Source organism: Marmota monax, unplaced genomic scaffold, assembly GCF_021218885.2.
Source record: "Marmota monax isolate L192 unplaced genomic scaffold, Marmota_monax_Labrador192_F-V1.1 WCK01_AAM20220418_F8-fsc00011, whole genome shotgun sequence".
NCBI lineage: Eukaryota > Metazoa > Chordata > Mammalia > Rodentia > Sciuridae > Marmota > Marmota monax.
Genome location: NW_026693082.1, coordinates 12,160,730 through 12,185,663, shown reverse-complemented (window position 1 = coordinate 12,185,663; position 24,934 = coordinate 12,160,730). Strand labels below are relative to the sequence as shown.

At 31.6% G+C, this 24,934-nt stretch overlaps 1 protein-coding gene and 1 long non-coding RNA gene across 5 annotated transcripts in view; one reads left to right on the top strand and one right to left on the bottom strand.

The window, feature by feature from the left end:
• Positions 1–24,934, bottom strand: part of LOC131424529 (uncharacterized) — a 68,417-nt gene that overhangs the window by 9,606 nt on the left and 33,877 nt on the right. The gene's annotated exons all lie outside the window — the stretch shown is intronic.
• The window catches only part of Postn (periostin), a 33,104-nt gene that overhangs the window by 6,624 nt on the left and 1,546 nt on the right, over positions 1–24,934 (top strand). Inside the window, exons 4-22 of one of the 4 annotated variants that reach the window (XM_046454258.2) lie at positions 1,466–1,623; positions 3,697–3,861; positions 4,734–4,880; positions 5,390–5,531; positions 6,644–6,856; positions 7,643–7,777; positions 9,124–9,272; positions 10,465–10,601; positions 11,385–11,515; positions 11,993–12,123; positions 12,231–12,333; positions 12,419–12,486; positions 13,227–13,272; positions 16,184–16,264; positions 19,233–19,322; positions 19,952–20,041; positions 20,724–20,801; positions 21,168–21,251; positions 24,550–24,591. In XM_046454258.2, the coding sequence (XP_046310214.1) occupies positions 1,466–1,623; positions 3,697–3,861; positions 4,734–4,880; positions 5,390–5,531; positions 6,644–6,856; positions 7,643–7,777; positions 9,124–9,272; positions 10,465–10,601; positions 11,385–11,515; positions 11,993–12,123; positions 12,231–12,333; positions 12,419–12,486; positions 13,227–13,272; positions 16,184–16,264; positions 19,233–19,322; positions 19,952–20,041; positions 20,724–20,801; positions 21,168–21,251; positions 24,550–24,591 (2,190 nt within the window). The remainder of the gene's footprint in view (positions 1–1,465; positions 1,624–3,696; positions 3,862–4,733; positions 4,881–5,389; positions 5,532–6,643; positions 6,857–7,642; positions 7,778–9,123; positions 9,273–10,464; positions 10,602–11,384; positions 11,516–11,992; positions 12,124–12,230; positions 12,334–12,418; positions 12,487–13,226; positions 13,273–16,183; positions 16,265–19,232; positions 19,323–19,951; positions 20,042–20,723; positions 20,802–21,167; positions 21,252–24,549; positions 24,592–24,934) is intronic. The other 3 variants (XM_046454259.2, XM_046454260.2, XM_046454261.2) reach the window with 3 other exon arrangements.

Here is a 24,934-nt window from a genome sequence, read left to right as displayed (position 1 = left end):
CAATATAATAGAAGCTAGTCATTAATTTAAATTAATTAAACGTCCCCTGAAGTACAAAAATCGCCTTTTGGAACTTGTTTAGAAACATGACACTCATTGCTTAGCAAGGCAACATCTTCTGTAGTTGAAAAGCTTTGACTTCATAACGTTCTTTAAAGGGAAAATTAGTTTCTAATAACTGCCAACTAGAGTAAACATAGTTCATCTATTTTTTTGAAATGTCTGACAGTCAGATATTTACTTATAATCATCACATTATTTCTCTAGCAGTCCTCTCTTTCTCAAAAAAAAATGTTCTCTTCTCTGAGTTAATAATACTCATCCTTTAATGTGCATAAACTCTGCACTGTAGATTGTCTATAGGTTGATACACATGAGAGTGAGAGGTCCAAAGTTTCAGTTACGTTAAAGAACTGGGACCCATGGACTGCAGGATACTGCTTTGGAACTGCATTCAGTCCAGGTGGATCTCCATGTGGGGAGAATACCAAGACAAGCACCTCATCTTCCAAGACCCTGCATGTCAGCTCAAGTCATGGGTGACTCATATCATATGATTAGCACATACTGAATATGTGATCAATTAAGAATAATTCCAGGTTATTTTACATGAGTATCATCAAGACAAGTCTCCTTAGGGTTTATTTTTTCAGTTTAGGCATAGGACTAACATAGAACCCTGTTAAATATAACTTTATTCATTTTGACTCAGTTCTTCCACTTTGCTTGAGATCTTTTTAGATCCTGGTTTTATACTTTATTAATTTTGTCACCACTTCATGGGATCTTCACAAATGTAATAACCGTTTTTCTATGATAACATCTAAATTATAATAATTTTCAAATCACATAGTGTCAGAAAAGTAAGTTGACTACATATTACTAGATAAATATTGTTGGGTTTATGTTCATACATGAATCTTTCTTCTGAAATTTAGGAAAGCATTAGTTACTTTGTTCTGTCCCCTAACTGAAATTATCATGAAGACAAGTAGGTCTTTTAGTGGCCCTAAACTATAAAAATTGTAGATTTAAATAACAATATCATACTGCTTAGGGCTTCAAAACAACATTATAGAAATTATTATCTTTTCCATTCTTAGTAGAAAGTGAAGAGCTTCTTTTTTCAATAAAATCATCAGATATGTTCTGATAATTATGATTGAGCTATTACTGATATAGGATAGTAAGAACGAAACCCAAATAGACTAAATGTTAATCCAAGATAATAGTTTAAAAACCATTTTCCATCAACACAATGGATACATGAAATAATACTTTCAAATAATATTTTCTTATTTAGCATTCAAAAGATAGTATTCATGTAAAATTGAGAATTCATGGAACTTATTTCTAAAATTATTCATTAAATACATTGGGGAACTTAGTGAAAAGATTAATTGATTGTGAAACAGTGTTCTGGAAATATTAACCTGAGTACTTACTCATTTCTTGACTATTTCAGTTATGCCTATTGACCATGTTTATGGCACACTGGGCATAGTAGGAGCCACCACCACCCAGCATTATTCTGATGTCTCAAAACTAAGAGAAGAGATTGAAGGAAAAGGATCATTCACTTACTTCGCACCGAGTAATGAGGCTTGGGACAACTTGGATCCTGTAATTCATTTTTTAAATTTTTTTGCTGTTATTATTTCATTTTAACTAACTAGCTTGAATATTAATAAAATATATATTTTCTATTGGACATTTATGAGGATATAGAAAATATTGAGTCACTGAAAGAAGGTATTTATTTTCATACATCAATAAATGGAATTGATTCCCCAGCAGACTTACAGATTGATCCATACAAAGAGAAAACAAGAATGAACTGAGAGGGCACTTATTATTGTTCTATTTTACTCCTTTCCTCTTACCATTTTGGCTGTGGAAAAACACATGTAATTTTAGATTATGTAGTCAATAGAAAGGTAAGTTAAGCCAAGTGAAATTTAAAATCTGTTCTAAGCTATATTACATAGCTATATTTTATTATGTATGTTTAATTATATTCAAATATACATAGCTATTCAGAGATTGTGAAATTTGTAAAAATGCATATGGATATTTAAATGAAGTATTATAAAAATACATTTAATTTTCAGACTTTGTACACAGTCTAATTTACAACTTTTGGGTTATGATTCCATTTTTAAATTTGTAAAATTGGAATAGAAGTATACCCTTACCTTCTACTTGATAGGAAAACGAGTTGATAATTCCTACTGTAGTCAAATATACTTAACTAAAATGGAGGTATGTACTCATAGCTGTTGTCTTGCTACAAGAGCTGAGACTGTTTGGATTATAGAAGGCTCTCTTGTGGTCCTTCTCCACGTCTCAACCACCTCTTTATTTCCTGTTGACGATTCCTTTTCTTCCTTGCCTTAAGAATGGAACTTATAAAAACCTTTTCTAGGAACTGAACTCTGCCCTTTATCTGAACTTCTGATGACTCCAACTCACTATAGATCATAGCCAAGAAATTTGTGTTTCCAGTGTTAATTTCTCCTTGGAACACCACTAGAGTATTTCTAATATTACTCTTAATATTTTTTCTTGGTTATACCATCTGCACATTTAAACAGAAAATATCCAAACTATATGCCATTTTTTCCTCTCTATCATAAATAATTGCTTTCTGGCTGCCTATTCCCCATAATTGACAGTACCAATCTCAAGGTTCAGACTTGAAAATCATAAGTCATCTTTACCTCTCCTCCTTCCAATTCTACTATCAATCAACCACATTTATTTTCCATCTGAAGTAATCCTCATAACTAATACTCTAATTTCTGCTGTGCCTTCCCTCTAGATTGACCTTCCTAAAGCCTAGTTCTAATTCCAAAGTCAAAATTTTTCAGTAGTTCTGCATTGCCAGTTTAAAAAATGGCATGGTTATCCCTTTAATGTCCTTATTCAGACATTAAAATCCTTTTTATTATCATACCACATGCATTTCTAAATGTCTTAATATTATCTGGGAAACATAAAAGTATGTTAATGAAACCCGTCCTTGCTCTCAATATTCACCTTCTGTTAGCTGCTGAACTCAGAATGACCAACAAGTCTCATCTTTTCTTCCATGTCTCTCTCCAAATCACTTTAAGAACAGTGGCATTTTTCACTGGACCCCTGAAAACATTTTTTTCCTTATATACTAAATATAGCTATAATTATCTTTACCTATTGTAATATAAGTCCCATTAAGGTTGAGATTTTGCTTTATTGTATTTCCTTTAACATCAATTACAATGCAATAGATTAAATGGTAGAGGAGGATCAAATTCTTGAATTTGTTATATAATAAATAAAATCCTTATTAAAAATCAAGTATTGAATACAGATATAATGTCATCTTGAGTTTTACCCACCTAAAGTATTTTAAATATCTGATAATTCCCATTAAGTCTTCAATTTTTATCATGATTGTTTCTTCATTAGCATATTCACTTAAAATTTGTGTTTTGTCTCTAAAAATACACAAGCACTCTATCAGATTCAGGATCGTTAACTGAATATTCGTACCTATAAAATTTCTTAATAAGATTGTAATGTTAAGTTACTTATTTCACTTTTGTGTAACCAATTGATAATGCAATAAGAAAGTAATGAGAGTAAAAAGTGATCATAAGAATTTCAATAATGAACCACAATAAAATAAATTTCTGTCATTTCAATCTTTCCTAGGATATCCGTAGAGGTTTGGAGAACAATGTAAATGTTGAATTGTTGAATGCTTTGCATAGCCACATGGTTAATAAGAGGATGTTGACCAAGGACTTAAAAAATGGCATGGTTATCCCTTCAATGTACAACAATTTGGGGCTTTTCATTAACCATTACCCTAATGGGGTAAGTTTCATTTATAAATAAAGTGCATTTCTGGGCCATGTCTCTCTTAATCTTGTCTGTACATTTTATATAATATTAAAAGAAATAGTAAAATGTTAGTGAGAATAATATAAATGCATGCATCATAACTTTCCTCAGATCTATGGCATGTAAATTTTCAATCCGGTTACTATTTTCTACTAATGATAATGAAACATAAAATACATTGGCAGTTCATTAACCAGTCAACTTAGATTTCATAAAATAGGAGAGTTTAGTAGTTGATATGTTTAAAATATTTTTTATAGATAGCAAAAAGGATACAGAGAATGGGTGTTTTTTTATTACTCTCTGGCTATGATGCCATTGAGATCCTTGTGTGTTTGGATAGATTTTATGGGAAGCTGCCAACAGGGCTATATAATTTTCCTATGGTTACATTCCCAGGGACAAAATGAGTTGGTGATAAACAAAACTTAGGTAGTCATTATAATAGAAATGGCTATATTTTTGCAATAATGATTTGTTTCATTTTCTCAGAACTTATTTTAAGACTAATTAGATTTCTTTATATAATTCATTGACCTCCATTAGAAATAATTTAGCTATATGTATTAAAGAGAAAATAAGCAATAATTCAAATTTTAAAAAATGCTTTGCTTTGCCTTATGTTTCCAGATACAAGATGTGTAACTAACCCGGGTTCTGAACTGGTTCTATTTTCTCTTTCAGTTTGATTTTTAAATATTTTGTTCTTCCACAGCATTTACATTCAAGTATAGGCCCCTTCATCTTCCATATAATAGAATAAATGAAACCTATAATGGGCTTGTGGTCTCAGTGGTCAGTGGATGACTCTGATTTCAGTTTTCTGATATTCCCTATAATTATAGGTTGTCACTGTTAACTGTGCTCGAATCATCCATGGGAACCAGATTGCCACAAATGGTGTTGTACACGTCATTGACCGTGTCCTTACACAAATTGGTACTTCAATTCAAGACTTCATTGAAGCGGAAGATGACCTTTCATCTTTTAGAGTAAGTACAAGAGCAGATTCTTTTGGATCATTGAAATCCCTCCTCTTTCCCTGTCAAAATTCAACAACAGTAAAAAAGCTATTAAACAAACCTGGCAGAAATGTAACTATATTTCATGAAATTAAACTGTTTTCATTTTATGCAGGAGAAATCATTTCATATGAAGTAATATTAATGTGGACATGATTGATAAAGAATGATTAGTTCTGTGACTGTATTGTATTAAGTGCATTTAGACTGTGTCCATCTCAGTTATTGTATGTACTTCTGGATATTGCTATAGTCACACAAACACTGGCAGAATTCCATTCTGGCAGACACTGTTTGAAGAAAGTTGGAAAAGATATAACTGGTTGTGCCAAAAGTAATGTTTTAAAGGTCTAGCAAGAACAAACTTCTTAAGGGAAGAAATCAACTCCCTCATGTCAGCCTAGTCTAAGTGTGTTGTAATTTTCCTCTGGTAGACCTTTGCAATGTGTAATCCTCCGAAAAACACATTTATGTTTCAGGCAGCTGCCATTACATCTGACTTACTGGAGGCCCTTGGAAGAGATGGTCACTTCACCCTCTTTGCTCCTACCAATGAGGCTTTTGAGAAACTCCCACGAGGCGTCCTAGAAAGGATCATGGGAGACAAAGTGGCTTTTGAAGGTACCATATTCCTCTCTGAAAAGTCCCCCAGAACTTTGGGAAGGCAACAAAATAAAAAGTAAAAAAAAAATTGTTCTTGCCAGTAATATAAAGTTTGATAAGAAAAGACGAAGAAACATTTTATTCTGAGGTGCACTATATAACATTTTTTAAAAAGTTCCTGAAAGCATAGGCAGAATAAAATTCTTAAATAATAAAAAGTGTCTTTAAGGTTACATCCTCTTGTGCTGCTTTCAAGAAGGTTATAGCCTCTTGTGCTGCTTTCAAGTAAATAAGTAGCAGACAAAAAGAAAGTTTGGCCAGTGTTGAAAAGAAATATTAGATCATCAACTTTCATTTATACACACACACACACACACACACACATTATGTTGTGCTTTTGATTCTAAATGTATGCTAAAAGGTATATTTGAGCTGAGAAAATTACTGGTTCACTACTTATTGACACCCAGAAGAATCTGGTTTCTTTCCAGTTGTCCTTTCTGTGATCAAAAAGAGTATACATTATGCTAGCATATTCCATACACCCAACTTATCCCAAAATACATTTAATGGATGTAAGATGAGGAATTTTGAGGTCAACATAGTTGAAGTATAGATTGCTCTAGATATCCTTCAGGAAATCATTTTTATTTTGGAACTCCCTGGATGTTGTCTTTAGGGAATTATTTGTCTTCTCCTCAGCCCCCATCAACCTCATAACAAATTAAGGAAAGACATTCTACTGGGAGCAGCTCATACCAGATGCTGCCTGGGTATTTCAGCAAAGATATCACTAACAAATAACTTCACAAGTCTTCCAAAAGGGCTGATTTTTTTTTCTCGCCTTCACATCAAGAATTACTTTCTTATGACAGTTGGAACTAAATCTACCACACTTTCTAGTACCACAAAAATCATTTCTGAAGCTGATTTTCTCTTCTTCCTACTGTGTATGTTTATGTTCCTAAAAACATAAACAGTTAGGATTTTAAAATCTGCAGTCAATCCTTAGGGCTTACATTTGTGTTCTATTTCTTAGGCATATTTAATTCCACTCTGAAGCACATATTTTAAGGGTCAAATGCTATTTCCTTTGATACGAGCGCTTGCTTTTTTATTTTGCCCCCCAGCTCTCATGAAGTACCACATTTTGAATACCCTCCAATGTTCTGAGGCTATTACGGGAGGAGCTGTGTTTGAGACCATGGAAGGAAATACAATTGAGATAGGATGTGAAGGAGACAGCATAACAATAAATGGAGTCAAAATGGTGAACAAAAAAGATATTGTAACAAATAATGGTGTGATTCATTTGATCGATGAGGTCCTCATTCCTGATTCTGGTAAGCATCGGTTTCATGATTTTTTTTTTTTACTTAGTATTATTCCTCAAGAAAAATGAGTAAGACCAGCAGCTTGGGAAGCTAGATAGGAGGATCACAAGTTCAAAGCCAGCCTCAGCAAAAGCAAGGTGCTAAGCAACTCAGTGAGACCCTGTCTCTAAATAAAATACGAAATAGGAAATAGGGAGGTGGCTCAGTGGTTGAGTGCCTCTGGGTTCAATCCATGGTACACACACACAAAAAAAAAAGTAAGAGTAAGTTCATGAAAAATAAACATGCAGCATAAAGAATGGCATAAGAAGCACAAACAAAATGAAGAGTGAGCTAGCCAAGTACCAAGTAAGTAGATGAGTAGTCATGGGCATTCCATGAATATGACTTTGCCATTCCAGGGTGTCTGACATCCAATATTTGTAAGGGTTCTCACTGAGCCAGGTTTTTCTTTGAAACAAAAGGAAAGGTATAACTAAATGGTCAGCTTTGGATAAAGAGAAAAACTGTTGGACTTTCAAGTGGAGAACAAGATGAGCGTTGAGCAATAGAGAATTAAAGAAACTGTTGTAGGAAGTCAGGAAGAAAATTCACTTCTGAAATTCTTTGTGGTTATCAACTCCCAAAATGGAAACTAGAACCTTCTTACTAGGAAAGGGCTGGATGTCTTACTAGATTGACATTGCAGTAAATAGCTTGCAATATTAGAAAAGAGCCAAGGATTGATTTACTAATCTCCTTACAACGATAATAACAATGATGACATTGTTGGGACGCTGATGGTTTATTTTACAGCCAAACAAGTTATTGAGCTGGCTGGAAAACAGCAAACCACTTTCACAGACCTTGTGGCCCAATTAGGCTTGGCATCCTCTCTGAAGCCAGATGGAGAGTACACTTTGTTGGCACCTGTGAACAATGCCTTTTCTGGTATGTACTGGACACTAATGTTCTTGCTCTTCACCCTCCCCCATAGACCTTTCTACTGCTTCACCATGATTTGCAATAACAAATAATACATGCTTTACGAGATGCTGATTAGTTTTTGTATTGGTTATATATACAACATGTTAGCTCTACACTGTCTAAAGTAAAAAATTCTTCACTTCAAAACATTTCATTATGATAGATAACAGCATGCAGGGAATGGAAGCTTTGATATAAAGTATTCAGTTAATCTGTGAATCTAATAACATTCCCAGTACACATAAGGATGCATTAATAGATTAAAGAAAACTACACATTATTTGTTTATTTGACACCAACATAAAAATATCTAGAGATAAAATTGATGTCTTTTGCATCCCAGAATTTGGAAAGCATGGCTGTCAGATTATGAATAAACACAAATAAGAGACTATTATGCACTTCTATATCATGGTGTAAAATATTATACGTTTTTCACCTAGTGGTTGTTATTTAACAACAATGTTTAGATTAATGGAAATGGCCACTTTTTTCAGAAAAATGATTTCATGAAGAAATATTTAAATTGTTAGGTAAAATTTAGTAATTTAGAAGTTGCACTTTTGATATTATTTTCAACTAGTAAATTATAATGTAGAAAATTATTAATTAGAAAAAAATATAATTCCTAGATATATTACTTTTCCACTTCCTTTGTAATAATGATGCCCATATGTTTTGACATTGACACATTTTTAAAAGAGTTTATGTTCTGTTATTTTTCTTCCCAATATAAATATCAATTTACAATCAGGTGCAGTGGTGCATTCCTATAATCCCAGCCACTCAGGAGGCTGAGGCAGAAGTATGACAAGTTCAAGGCTAGCTTCAGTAACTTAACAACCCTGTCTCAAAGTTAAAAAACGGATTGGTAATTTAGTTCAGTGGTAAACTGCCCTGAGTTCGATACCTAGTACAAAATAATTTTTTAAAACAATGGATTCACAAATAATTCATTAATAGTCATTCATATGAATAATGGATATCTAATTGTCAGAAAAACTTTGGCCACTATAAGGGTTTAGCTTTGTACAATGACCACCATAAACGTATGCAGCCTTTGCAGCGATGAAGTTCATTGTCCCGAACTGCTTAGAATCACATTAATAATCTTTTGATGCAGTAGGCCATAGAGTCTCTACTTGGTAACTGAATTGCTTGCCTTGCACATTTAGTCAACTCAAATAATGACTATAGGATTCACATTAATAGTATCAGAAGTTATTCATTTTCACGTTTTTCTCTTATCAGGAGAAATATAAAGGTTTTCCATATAAAATAATGATTTTTCTTAATGAATTTATTTATAGATGACACTCTGAGCATGGATCAGCGCCTTCTTAAATTAATTCTGCAGAATCACATATTGAAAGTAAAAGTTGGCCTTAATGAGCTTTACAATGGACAGATACTCGAGACCATTGGAGGCAAACAACTCAGAGTCTTTGTGTATCGCACAGTAAGTGAATCAGAACAAGATCAAAATCTACATTGGCCTAAACATCAAATGACTTGCATGTGGTCAAAAGAATGTAGTTATAACAAATGTTTTCCAGAATTTTTATGAATTCAATTTTAATAGTAAATATTCATAGGAAAATCAGGAAATGGGATCTAGGTAGCATGGGTAAAAAAAAAATTGTGATGAAAATATACCAAAAGACCTATGTATTAATAACTCTGATAATTTCCATTTGTTTCATTAAATAAATGACTTTATGTTCTAAAAATCAAATTATTTTAAATACTAAGAAAGCACTAAAAGTCACCCTTAAGTAAGTGTTTGGTATGTAGAGTACTTTGTAATTTACAAAGATCTTTGTATATAGAATAAAAAAATATGGAATAATGTTTTATAGTAAATATCATTCAAGAATTAAATCGTTTTTTAACAACTGTCAAGATAAATTTTTATAGATACATAGAATTTTCTGGACTCTATAAAATGATTCTAAAATGCATTTATCAACAGGAAAATTTCTAGAAATAATTCTTATTAAAGTTTCAGTGCAACCAGTGGAACTGTTCTCTTTCCAACCAGGGAATATTTGCAGTTACAACAAAAAGGTCTCAAAGGAAATCAAGCATTGCCTAGAACTGAGTTAGACACAGCAGCTGCTTACCTTAGATCCATAATTTCGAGGCACACTTTTTAAATCACACAGTAAACACCCTTCACTTTGAATGACACATATACACAAATCCCATTTATTCAAGAAACTATAAATGAATCAATGATTTGACTTGTAATTCATTGAGTCTTACAGTCAAGAATTTTTAGTAAATATCTGTGAAGATAACAAGAGGCATTAAAATAAAAAAAAAACCTGTATGGTTATTATTGACCTAAAGAGGGTCTAGGGAAATAGAACTTGGAAAGTAGGAGTGAAATTGTATGGAATTTTTGCAATTCACTGACAAAACTGTCTGCCTGATGTTTAGGATAATTTGACTAGTATAAAACACTTCATAGCATTAGAAGTAATGAATTGAAAGACATTGAAAACAGAGGAGAGAAACATTTTTCTCTGGCTTCATGGGTCAAGGGACCTCTCAGAAGGGCCAGTCCAAAAATATAAGCACATAGCTATATCAAATGGAAAATTTCAAGCAATGGAAAGGACATCATGTATCTTTCTTTGCTCTGTTAGTCTGTTTGCATTGAAAATTCATGCATGGTGAGAGGAAGCAAGCAAGGAAGAAATGGTGCCATTCACATATTCCGAGAGATCATCCAACCTGCAGAGAAATCCCTCCATGAAAAACTAAAGCAAGATAAACGCTTTAGGTAAGCTTATTAGTGGTACCTCCACAAAAGAATGAGAGCTACCTGCATATTTTTATTTGACAATCTCCAAAAGCAGTCAGTTTCCTGTATTTCTAAGAATATAATTTAAAATAACAAGTCCATATAAATATTTTCAAAATTAATGTTTTTCCACATTTATATTTGTACAATATAGTTGTACATATTCATGGGACTTGTTGTTATATATTTGTACATGCACACAATTTAACAGTATAATTTGGCCAATATTTTAAATGCTATTTAATATGGTACACTATATGATTGATGAATGAAAAAAATCAAGTATACCAAACAACTCCTTGGAAATTTTCTTATGATTAAGTTTATTAAAAATAATAGTATAGGGCTTAGTGGCAGAGCTCTTGCCTCACACCTCACGTGTATAAAACTCTGGGTTCAATCCCCAACAGTGCGCGTGCACACACACACACATACACATACACACACACACAAAATGAAAGTATACACTAGCAAATAGAATTTTATAGAATATTAAATGAAAAAATTCTATTTCATTATAAAACGTGATGTTGACAAGTTTTATAAGATAAAAACAGTTGAGGAAATTCAAAACTAATGTTGTACATTTTAATCATTTCTCCGTGATAAAGCTTTCTTCACAGCTAAATTGTCTTTGAAACTTGAAAATGTAAGATGTTTCTCTTTCTTTATACAATATGAATTAAATTCTAGTCTTTGTATTGTGGATGAACCTACCTAAAGCTAAGTCTAGCTTAACAAATATACTTGCTTCCTGCGTAGCATCTTCCTCAGCCTACTTGAAGCTGCAGACTTGAGAGATCTCCTGACACAACCTGGAGATTGGACCTTATTTGCTCCAACCAACGAAGCCTTCAAAGGAATGACCAATGAAGAAAAGGAAATTCTGATCAGTGAGTAGAAGTCGATGCCAGATATTTATCCTTTCATTTCTGGATCTCAGTTGTTCTTCAAGCGTTTCTTCCTTACTAAAGAAGATGGTTCTTCTTTAGTATTAATGGCAAGCTTTAGTTTTCTCTAATTCAGCATGGGAAATACAGAGGATCATTCATTAATGTTCTTAAACTTCTTACTTTTGTGTTGCTATTAAAGGACACACAAATACATGGCAGAGAAGAAAATAGTTCTAATTTCAGGACTAATTTGATTTTGATTCCTCCATTCATTTGGGTAATATTTGGGTTGAAGTGAATGAAATGACTGAACATTTTGACATAGCATTGATACTATTTTGAGAGAACAATGACATAATGAGAAAAAAAAAACACAGGAAACAGAAAGACAACTGTTTTGTTTCTCTTTCTCAGTACTATTGAAATGTCAGAAAATATGACATATTATTGAGCAAATATATATACCTTTACCCGTAGGGGACAAAAATGCTCTTCAAAACATCATCCTTTACCACTTGACCCCAGGAGTTTTCATTGGAAAGGGATTTGAACCTGGCGTTACTAACATTCTGAAGACCACACAAGGAAGCAAAATCTATGTGAAAGGAGTAAGTTGTCCAGAATGAATTTGTGAAAGTGTCCATCTGTTATTAAATTATCTTGATGTCCATTCTTTGTTAAATTTCTCATTGACCTTACCTCCTTGTTTTGATAGGTAAATGATACCCTTCTGGTGAATGAACTGAAATCCAAAGAATCTGACATCATGACAACAAATGGTGTCATTCATGTTGTAGATAAACTCCTCTACCCAGCAGGTTGGTAGTTATTGAACTCATTGATGGACTTTTTTCACATTTTTTATTTTACATACCGACATTCATTTAATGTTACCTTTCACAGACACACCTGTTGGAAATGATCAGCTTCTGGAAATCCTTAATAAACTGATCAAATACATACAAATTAAGGTACAGAAATCCTATTGTATTTATTTCTCATATGTTGAACAGATATTGCAGGTTGAGCATGAGAGACTAGAAATGTAGGCATTAATAAGTAAGCATACACTGGTCTTGGATTGCTCTTTGTTGCTTATGTACCACAAGCCATCCTATAAAAAAGCAACAGTCTCTTCATAGTTTGGATCAATAAATATCTATTCAAAGCTATTTGGGGAAAAATTAGTGTATTAAATATCCTGGAAAATACTAAGTTGAATCAGATGCTGTTTATTCAAAAAGTTTACAGTCTAATTGGGAAGATAAGACATATATATATATATATATATATATATATATATATATATATATATAAATGAAATGTTTATATATCAAATATTCTTGCTACTAAATATAATGAAAAGATAAAAAAATTACTTATAAAACATTGTCAGTAATCACAGATCAAAGGCAAAAGAGTATTTTGCCCCTTTGTTTTTCTGGGCTTAAAGTAGCAGAAAGCATCTAATAATATTTAATAAACATATTTAACTTTAAACTAATTATTCTATAATTTTAAAACTCTGAGTGACAAACCCAATTATTTTTTATGTCTCTGACATGACAGCAAGGAACTAGGAAAGGATTTCCTTTCTATTAAATGTAGGGACAGCTTCACTATTTTTCTTGAGCAAGAATTAAAGTGGTGCCTTGTTTTGTTAATGCAACTACCATATTTTACGTTACTGAATAAAATCATTTATTTCCAGTTTGTTCGTGGAAGCACCTTCAAAGAAATCCCCATGACTGTCTATAGTAAGTATGTGATGAGTATTGACTGAATATAAGTTCCGAGATGAAAAAAAAAAATTGTCTCTTTGTATTTACAAAGACTATTGATAATCTGGTATTTTTAATTCTAAACAATGACAACTCTCATTCTACTTGAAACAGGGCTTGAAGTCTGGGAGAGGCCTCTCAGGCTTACCTTTTTAATGTCAATGAAGCACTTTCCCATTTATGGGGAAAACAGGAGTGATAGGAGATGAGAAAGACTGTAAAATAAAATACTAGCATGGCAGAGACCGAATTTCTTAAAAAAAAAAAAGAAAGAAAGAAAAGAAAAGAAAGATATTCAAAAGAAAAAGATAGCCAGTAAGTGTTTTAGTGCTATTTGAAAATTCAGCTGTGTGAACAGAGAAACAGGATTGCCAAAGGACATGCTCATTCCACCCTTCAGCCCTGAGCTACCTACAGACAGAGTGGAAGCATGCCAAGGAATCCTAAAGCTCATGAGATGATGGTTCAAAATCTCTCCCCATCCAAAACTGGGCAAAGGTACACAAAATCTGAATCTCAGGTTTCGAGATTCCAGGTTCATTTATCCCTGACACTACCAGATTATCAAAATTAAGCCTCTACTACTTAAAAATGGCAAAGGATATTTCAATTTCATAAATGGTGCCCATTGAATATTTACTTCTTGTAACTTTTTCTTCCTTTGTCTTTTTTCTTTCTTTCCTTATAGCTTTCAAAGCAGAGACTCTTTTCATTTTGTTTTGGCTCTACCACTGAATACTCAAAAGTATAAACATAGTTAAAACTTTATTTCAATTCCCACATTTATTCTGGCTAGAACATCTGTTTCATATCATGAACATCCATTTATTTAAAGAAGTACTTTTCTCTTCAGATGTACAGTAACGTAATCACAAAGCCAAAGTAAGGAGCAAAACAAAATGTCTGCTGCTCTTACTGGTTTAAATTCTGTGATGATAACATGCAATCCCAGCATCAGACCAGCTCAGCACTGTCTTAAGGATTTAATTAGCACAGTCATCATTCAGCATGGTAGAAATTCCATACTGGAAGTCTACAATTTTATTAAAAACATATTTTATAACAAACAAGAATCCTTATGAGCTCTATTCATCAGACATGTTTTCTTTCTCCACCAAAGACATGTACCTGTACGATGGTCCTGTATCTCTCCTACTTTGTCCATGTCTGTTCCACCACTTTCCATATGTCAGAGCAATATTTTGTTTATAATGAACCAAAATTACTAGCTACTGCATTGTGTTCTCACTCATAGAGTATAAACCACATATTACAAAATTAAACAAATTTAATGACTCTTGACAGTCTACTTAGAAGGCTTGAAAAAGCTGAGATTTACCTTCCAATATTGGATTTTTGCTCTTCCCAGGATAGGTATCTTGTTATTAAGAAGCATTTTCAAATAGAAGTAAAACTAATTAAACCAAAGATCTTACTTTTATGTTCATCTGTTGACTTGTCTCTGAAATTTCTTTAATTTCCTTCCTGTTTACTATTCTTGCCTCCAGAATATAGTACATTTTTAATTGTATGGGGGAAATGTTATTTGTTATAAGTTGCCAAATATAGAACATTTGAAGTGGAGAAGACAAAAATCAGTAAATCCTTAGCCAAATCTGTCAAAACTATTTAAGTCTTAAAAAAGCAAAATTGAAACAAAAATATGAACAAAATCTTCAAACTAAACCTCAAACTCCCTACTATGATATTAAAGATTTAAGGTAAAAGTAATTAATGCACTTTGATAGTAGCAGCAGAAATCTCTGCATATTTGGCCTTCATGGAAAGGTTCCTCTATAGCAGGACAACTTGTGGAATCAGTAATTGAGCACAAATTTGATATACTTTGGAGCTTATAATTTGGTATGTCAAGACAGAATATGATTAAACATACATTGTTCCTATTGAGACGGCTTACATTGATTTAAAATGTTGACACAAAAAAATTTTCAGAAATAGCGGCTGAGATTGTAATAGAAACTGAAATTTTGCTAACATCTCCACTCTAATATGTCAACACCATGTTGTGATTGTTACCATTAGCACAGTCCATTATCCTATGCAATCATCTTTTAAGCCTTCTAAGTAAAAATGAAAAAGGCCAATAGCTCTGGTTATATAACTCCAGAGACACATTTCCAGTTGACCTGAATAGCCAAAGTCAACCAAATTATTGACTGAGATTTTAAATTAACTTTACACATTCTTATCTCACTTGGGTAGATAATATATATTTTAAATGTATACCTTTAAATTTAAAAAATTGGTTATGATGAAATAAAAAATTAAAGGCATTTTCTCCTCTAACTTCATGCTGACCATATCATATTTGTTGCATAGAGCTCCTGTCTGGCTGACTGAAATGTATTCTTATCTTAAATATTCTAAACTATTTTTTTGTATTTTTCTTTAAATGTTGCTGTTATCAAATGCATGAAAAACACTTTAAGAGACTTCTCCTCTCAATTTTCTTCTGTTTATTGAGAAAAAAATCCAACAATGCAATTTAAGGTATTATGAGTTGCATGAAATTAATCATGTTTATTTGTCTTCTGTTGCTATGCAGCCAATATTTTCAAGAAGTACAAAAGAAGGTAAAGAGTATTAGTGGTGCAGTTCAAAATTATAGATTTCTAGATAGAGTTCCTCATTTAGTGAGCATTTATTTCACTGGAACACATCCAAGTCACTGGACTTCAGAGTTCAACATCTGGACATGAGAAGATATTAATTATGAACCATGAATATTACCTGTATCTGACTGCCTGAACACATTATCATACCTAATTATTACCATATAAACTTATTACCCCATATGGAAAAGAACAACTTAATTCAGGTTGTTTTTATGTAAACATCATTCATATTCCACTTTCTATACTTTCAGCAACTAAAATTATAACCAAAGTTGTGGAACCAAAAATTAAAGTGATTCAAGGCAGTCTTCAGCCTATTATCAGAACTGAAGGTAAAAATAAATGCTATATGTGGTTCCTTTTATTTCAAAAAAAATCATAATATACTGATTTCTATGAATGTATCTACATTCTTTTTTTTTGAAACTAACATGCTAAATATTTCTATACCAATGGCATGCTCATGTAATTGCAGAATGTGGAGTGCAAATTAATTAGCAAAGTAGATGGCGCATTCCTAAAACTTTCAGTACATTTGCTTGTATTTGATTTAGTTTTAATTTAATTGGTGTTGCATTAGCACGAGTACCCAGAAACTTACTATAAACAAATAAATCCTGAGCGTTTTAATCTGTAGGTAGACTCTTTCAGAGATGAACTCTTTTTGAAGTTCTTTTTCCAATCTTTCCACATGATCTTTTTTGTACCATTACAGGAAGCTTGTCCAAAAACTTATAGTACTTTCATTCAGCAACCTGAACATAAAGGTGTGCATTAATGAAAGCTCTTTAAAGTTTCAACCAGGCAGGTATTTTCGAAGTGCATCACACCTGAAACAGATGAGGAGCATATTGACTGAGTCAAATCTTAGAATCCTAAATTCCAGTCTTGAACTTAAAAATACTGATAGACAGATAGATAGATCCTCTACTCTTATGTTTTAGGCTTAAAAAAAAAAAAAACAGTCACTTTTCTTTTTATCCTTACTGTCTATGTAAGTGAACTTCAACATCTTGGAGATTACCTTCATTTCATATATTTTAATTATCTCCAAGGATCAAATTTAAAGAATTTATTCCCCTGCTTTTACATCTTAATATGGTTACTTGCCACAAAGAAGAGACCTGGCTATCTTCTTTTCTGTAAGAAAGATACAGTCTTCAATAAAGGAACCAATTATATCTTTGAGTATCAGGAAAATTTTTATTTTAGTTATCTTTGATTTTGGTATTTCTTTTCATTCTGTGGATTGAGATGGTGACTTTGAGAATGCATTTGCCTGTTCCTTTCAAAGTGAACCATGACTGAAAACCTAGCCATTGAGAAGATATGTAAAGACTGATTTCTCAGCCAATTAGTTATCTACATTAGTATTCATTCTTGAGACTCAAAGTTGACTCATGCTTTGAAATCTGTGCTGATATTTTTCTTTTAAATATTATGCTTATCGTTGTTTTATTGTTTTTGTATGTTGATAAAGATTTAAAGTTTTAACAAGAAATTAAGTCACAGGAATTTTGAGGAAAAATATTTCTTGGTCATTTAAATGGAAGATGACCAAATGATCCTAGATAATACCACTGTTTTTAAAAATTAGAACCCCTAAACTTTTTTTAGAACTTTACATACAGCTTCTGTAACTGAAATGGATCACATGTGCCATTGTTCTTATTTCAAGGATTCGTTTGTGTTCTTTCAGGCTTCTTCATTCAACCCATTTACCCTCCCATTCTTTGTTCTCTGTATTCTATCCCATTATTCTTTCTCCAGCTAGAGATAGAGAGACGTGTCAATTCTACCAGGGTTCTTCCTTTAAAGAGGATATGGATGAAAGAGGGTCATGTAACCTATTCATTAATAACTCTTCAATTCAAAGATTTGGCAGTTGTACTCCTTACATAGCATAATGAAGGGAACATTCATCTTAGCTGCCATTTCTAATTGTCCAGTTTCTAAGAGTGCTACTGTCATTTGTTTCCTATCTTTTATTGATTCACTGATGAATTTTGAGTTCTTATTAAATACATTAGACTCAGGACAAAATTTCAAGATTTTTTTTTAAAGTAACAAGCCAAATTTTAGAATTAAGAATAAGTCAACTGAAATTCAATTCAACAGACAGTTATTAAATACCCAGTGTACTGGGTATTCTCCTAGATGCTATGAATAACTTAAAAAAATTTTTGGTCAAATTTCTGCCATCATGGAGCTTAACAATAGAGGATATTCCTGAAATTTCACTTTGTATTTTCTAAAAAAAAATCAATTTAGATATTTTATTAACTCATTTGTTTTTCTTAAACTTCTTAGGCATACTTTCTTTTTGAAGTTACTACACCTTCAAAATCTGATCTTATGTGTTAAATGTAATATTCATTGCCCTCACAGACAAAATATCATGGCTTGAATATTTACTGTTGAAAGACCTGTACTTCTGTTTTCATTATTTTAGATTATTCTGTTTAATTCTGGGTAATGGTATACATTGACAATTTCCAGACAAGCAAATCCACTCAAAGATATGCAAATATAGCCTCATCTGACTATTGAAGGGTGTTACAGTATGAGTTAAATGTACTGAACTTGAGTTTTCTTATGCCTTTTAAATAATCTTGATTAACTAATATAGTAATAAGCTTTCTAACATTCAAAATGATTTTCTCTGGGAGCAAAATCATTTTGCAAGTCAAATGCAACACTTTAACTTTTGCATTTGAAGGACTATTTAATTATTAATTATTAATTAGTTAATTTTTCATTAGTCTAATATACAAATTGAGTACTCAGATCCATTTTCCCATAAAGCCTGAAACTCACTACTTTAAAGGTAAGTATAGGAAATTTTCTTATGCTCAGTCCTATGCTCAAAAGATCAAAAAATTAAGGTCTTCAGTGATAAAGACTTAAATAAAATATTTTAGTAAGTAAAGATAATGTCAGTATGGTAATGTCAGATCTAAACTAGTCATCATTACAGATATTCAAAATTTGTTCATTCTGTATGATTCACAAAATATAGACACATATATACTTTACAACTATAATTGAATCAGATTTATACATCACTTTAAATACTAAAGCAGATGAAAGTAATTGTAGTAGCACACCCATAGAATGTTCCATCTGTCTTCATAAATATTGTCTGATCTGAAGATAATGGGAAATGTTTAGAACTGATTTCACAAAGCCTGAAACACTTTGATGTCTGATTAACACCAAATGTTGGAATACTTTTCCTGTTCTGGGAAATCTAAAGGACTGTTTTAACATAATAATTTGTCTCCTAAAATGATGTCTCAGGACCTGCAATGACAAAGATCCACGTTGAAGGTGAACCTGAATTCAGAGTGCTTAAAGAAGGTGAAACCATAACTGAAGTCATCCATGGAGGTGTGTTACTATGTGTTTTTCCTAGTGTGTGGGTAGCATCCTTGTGTTTATTTGGAAATAGTGTTGGTTTAGAAACTTTGAACCCATAAAATTTTCTTTTTAGTTTTTATTTTATATAAATTGGGGGAACCATTTTCAAAGCTACAATTTAGTCAACAGTTTACCTTTGAATGGATCCTATTGAAATTAATTCAACTATTAAGTCACTAGGCCCACTGAAAACTATTATTACTTCTGCATTTGTAAGTGATGATTATGAAATGTAATGAGATCCAATGACTACAATAGTGTCAATTCAAAAAGACATGTTGGACTTAGAAATGGAAGAAAATGGTCATCGTTTGAGACTCTGCTAATAAACCATTACTAGGATTATCATAGGGTTTCCATTTCCGTGATGGCAAAGTTGCTTGCCAGTTGGTCCTCCACCTAATCCAAGACTCAGGACAATTATTGCCTTTTAGACTTACATTGATTTTAATTTACTATCTAGATGCTCTAACAATGACTAGGATTAAAACTTAAGTGGTAATTTTTAGAGAAATACATTACATTATTAAAATGTCAACCTTATGAAAGTATAGACACCATATGAAGATAAATGAAATGTATTTTCCCTGTATGTTCAGAGCCAGTTATTAAAACGTACACCAAAATAATTGATGGAGTGCCTGTGGAAATAACTGAAAAACAGACCCGTGAAGAAAGAATAATTACAGGTAATTTTAAATTGCATACATAGAACTATGCTGGTATTATAAAGATCAAAATGATAGTTAATCCTAAAATCTCCACAAGAATCATTATAAAAACAAAGTGACTAAGTCAACTTTCCTGATAACTACTGAAGTACTTCATTTCACTTTTAGGAAAAATAACATTATTCTAAATGTATGATACATGTATTACTCTGAATTGGTAATTTGTGGACAAGTGTATAAGATGTGCTATGATGTGCATTGCACATATGTTATATGGCATATTATCTCTGTTTTTCTGTTTGTTAATGAGGTATCGAATATTAGAATCAAAAACTTTCCTCTTTGAGTTTCCATTAATCTTAAGATCTATACATCTAATGCCAAAATCTATGCAATTTTATATAAAAATTGGATTGATAACAATAGTAAACCTTTGTATCAGCCTCCCACTTATAAATTAACCTAAAATTCTAAATTCAGATATTCTATTAGTATTTATTTAGACAAGTAAGCAGCAAGTAAGGATTATCTGCTGTTTTTGTAAATAAGGTTTCTTTATATAATGTTTATGTCTTTTTCACACTATAATGACAGAACAGAACAATTACAACACAGACCATATGGCCCACAGACTCTAAGATACTTCCTTTCCAGTTCTTTACAGAAGTTTTTCTACCCTGTTTTATTGTCTTTTCTTTAGGTCCTGAAATAAAATACACTAGGATTTCTACTGGAGGTGAAGAAACAGTGGGAGCTCTGAATAAATTGTTGCAAGAAGGTGAGTTATAGCTAAAAAATAAGGATGTTGTGCTCAGCTGTCTGTTCCGCATCTAAAATAGTCTTTAAGACCTTGTACATGTTTTCAACTCTACCTCATTCTGTTGTTCAACTTCCATACCAACATAAGGAAAACGTCCAGAAATATGAAAGGAAGCATAAATAGTAATCTTATTGATTGTTACCTATTGTTTAACAGCTTTATAAAATAATTTGCATCCCAAAAATCAGCACTAAAAACTGAGAAGGAACCAGGTGTTGGTCTGGAATTCTTTATTGAGTTGATGCCAGTATTTATCATAGCAAACCTCCTATTTTTTTTTTCATTATATAAACCAATTTCTGCTATAAACATGTATCCTCTCAGAGGTCACCAAGGTCACCAAATTCATTGAAGGTGGTGATGGTCATTTATTTGAAGATGAAGAAATTAAAAGACTGCTTCAGGGAGGTTAGTAAAAGGACAACAACTAACCCCTGTAACAGGTTCTGGTTTGAGTTCTTCAGCTTTTTAAAGACTGAGCATGCTGGGTTTTCTTTTAATTAGGTAAAAGAGACAACATCAGCTGTTGTCCAACAAATCAAGTGTTTTGCTGAAGTAATCATCGTAAAGAAATAATTACAGTTTATACAGTCTTTAAAAAGTTCTGTGGTATTAAGCTTGGGGAGCAATGAATATTTTTTTAATTGAATGCAGATAATTGTGAGGATATTCTGAGTGTGCGAAAGAGGAAGAGTTATTAAATTCTAGCTCTTACTCAAAAATTTGACTTTTATATTTTCAAAAAAATGTATTCACTGCCCCCATAACATAAAATAAATAAAAGGCATGTTATATATTAATTTTTAAATGCATAGATATAGCAAAAAAATGAGCTCATTTAGCAACTATCTTTTCCAAAACTACATTCTTGTGAATGAATATCTGTTTCTTCTAACATTTGAGTGATAATCTTTACCTTGGAAATGTGAATTATTTTGCCTGTGAAATTAATCCTTAGAGTATGGAATGTTTTCCATCTATGATATTAAATGGACTTACTTTCAAAAGAAAAAGAAAAAAAAGAATTCAAAATATCACAGAAACTCTAAATAGTAATTATTCAAGCAAGTAGTAAATGTTAACAAAATATAATCTGGATCATTAGTATTTGAATAAAGTAATTTATAGTTCAATTACTAACAGTAAAAAAAATATTAGACCAAAAATTGTTTTAGAGAAATAAGTAATTAAACTAGTCAGAAAAAAAAGAAAGATAATATTTGTAATAGTCTATGAATTTTGAAATGTAACTGAAGTTTGATATTTATCCAAAATGTATCTAGATGGCTGGTTATTTTAATTTTTTGCTTATAATTTTAAAAATTATGTCACTATGGCCAGAATAATATAAATTCTCTTGTGATCCCATATATTTTTGGCCGTTATTTTTTCTATATTTTACACTTTAACATAGATCATATCTTTTGAAACCTGCTTCCAGATTTGTGGTAGTAAAAATAAATATTTATGCAACCAATGATTGGATCTCCCCTTAATAGAAATATATGTGTCTGAAAAAACAAGATCTCCTTTCTTAACACAGGGAGTGTTATGTTATATCCTAATTAAACCAAAGTTTCCTATAAGATGAAATTCAGCGATCTATTCCTAAACACACAACTCTCTATTATGAAAACATACAATGATTTGAAGAAAAAGGTAAACAAATTATAAAGACTAAATTGAATTCTTTTTTTTATTATTCATGACATAGTTAACAGCTTTGTAGAATGGCAGTGCTTTTTAGAGAATGAATTCATTAGTAGCTGCCTTGTTTATATTGCTTTTATTTATTTAGGTTAAACTGTAGGTAAGTATGATTTTCCCCCTTTAATAAGGCTTTCTTATTAAGTTCATTAAAAACAAGTATATTATAAATATGTTATAAAGTGTTGATCCATCCAGGAGAGATAACTGCTACAAGTAAAAAAAAAAAGTGATATTTTATTTTTAATTAATGGATTTTTTTCTTATTTCTGTTTCTATTTACCCCAGAAGTTGATTCTTTCAGTTCTCAGTATACAAACTATCCATATATCAGTAACACATGTTTCCATAATGCCACATAATAACTCTTATCAAAATATTTCTAAGGTTTGTCTTCCCATAGAAAGAGTATATGCAGTATAGTTACTATAGTATGTGGACATTAATGGGATATGCTAGTTTTCTTTTCTAACCATCAGGTCATTATTGAGTCACAACTGCCCCTGTGATTAGATTCTAAGAGGCACAGATTTACAAAACATTGGTAGGAATGCAGATGGCATCATGCAAGATTGGCTTTTCTTTTTCAGAGTCTAGCTAATTGATCCATATCCCAACCATGGTCTCATTTTAAAACTTGGAGTTTTCTATGTGACTTTTTCATTCTGTGAACATTTTGGAACATATCATATATACTGATGAATTAAATGAACTTGCAAATCAGTTAAGTCATAACTGTTAACACGGCTAAGTGATACTTTTGGTACTCACAGTGTGATTTGTCACTTAAATATGTCAAAGTCTTGAACTAAAAAATATTCTCGCAAAAAGGCATAAAATTTTTGATGCTTAATTTTCGTAGAAGTCTGTATATTGAGAACACTCAAGCAATGAAAGGAGAATATCAGACTATGGAGAAATGCAAATCTGTCAACGTAATGTGTAAATATTTATGACATTTGTAGAGAATCATGTTGTGGGGCTGGCTTCAATCTGAGCTACAATTCAAACCTAAATTAAATGACTCTTTTCTGCTTTCTTTATTTACAAAGTTTTTGTAAATATTTTTTTGTTTTCTTTCTTTATAAATGAGTATAGTAATGTTACCTACATTTAAATGAGTGAATATGAAAGCTCTTGGAATAACAGCACATAGTTTTGTAAACTCCAGAAAATGTTACTTTCAAAATTAATGTCCATGAACAATTACATGATCAATAAGATAATATTTTTTCACCTTACTTTAAATTTCCAAAGTCACAGCAATGTAACTATGTAAATAATAATAATAATAACAACAAATTATTATTATTAATTTCATAGCTGCAATTATTATAAATTGCCATTATTTAATATGAAAGCTTTTATTATTTTCAACTAGTTAATTTTTTTAGAGTCTCTATGATTATATACCTACAGTTCTGTGGATTGACATTGCATTGAGGAAGGGAGGATGTTAGCATACTCTTCCTGAATTGTTTATTATTATATGTCTAGAGTGATCAGGTCAATGTTGTTTTGCTGAGGTCATTCACAATAATTAATTCATAAGTTGATCTATAAAAAGAATTTTTCAAAGACATTTGTTATACATAGGAATGACTTTAAAGAAAGATGGCAATCATTGGGAAGAGAGTTGTACTAAACTTTATATATTATTTCATCATTGTGTAATTCTTTTTACAAATGGTTGAAACATTTATGCAAGTAATTTACTCTAGGCAAAAAAAAGGTACATTATGTGGGCTCCAAAAGGCATAAAATGAAACAATTTGTTTTGCAGTTAGTGAATACTCATTACGATGCATGGAAAGCTAATGACTCCTTGTTCGTTTTTAATGTGAAATTCTAAGGATCATTAAAATTTACTACTCCAAAAATATCTATGTATTTAAGTGATATTCATTTAAAACTTTATACTTTTCTGGTTAACCATGGTCTCCTGTCTGATTTATCCCATAATTGCAAATTATTTCTAAATACAAATCTTTAATTTTAGATACACCTGTGAGAAAGTTACAAGCCAACAAAAGAGTTCAAGGTCAGTGTATTAACTATTGTAATGTGTGTATATGGCATGTTTTGAATGAGAGATATCAAAGGATTGTTTATGTACATCATTGAACTTTGTTTTCTGTTATGGGGAAAAGTTAGAAAGTTTTGATCCCAAGTATTTATATGATAAGTATAAGGAAATGAACTGCTCAAGTCCTGCACTATTAATAGAATCTAAGTATATCAAGTATTAAAAGAAAGGCAACTATATTCACATAAACTGTTTAGACATTGAACCTTTGAGGTAAACTCAAGTAGAGTTAAGTAAAGAGGAAATGTTTGAATACCAGAGCCAAGTGCAGGTAGACCTAAGCTGTTAAAAAATATCA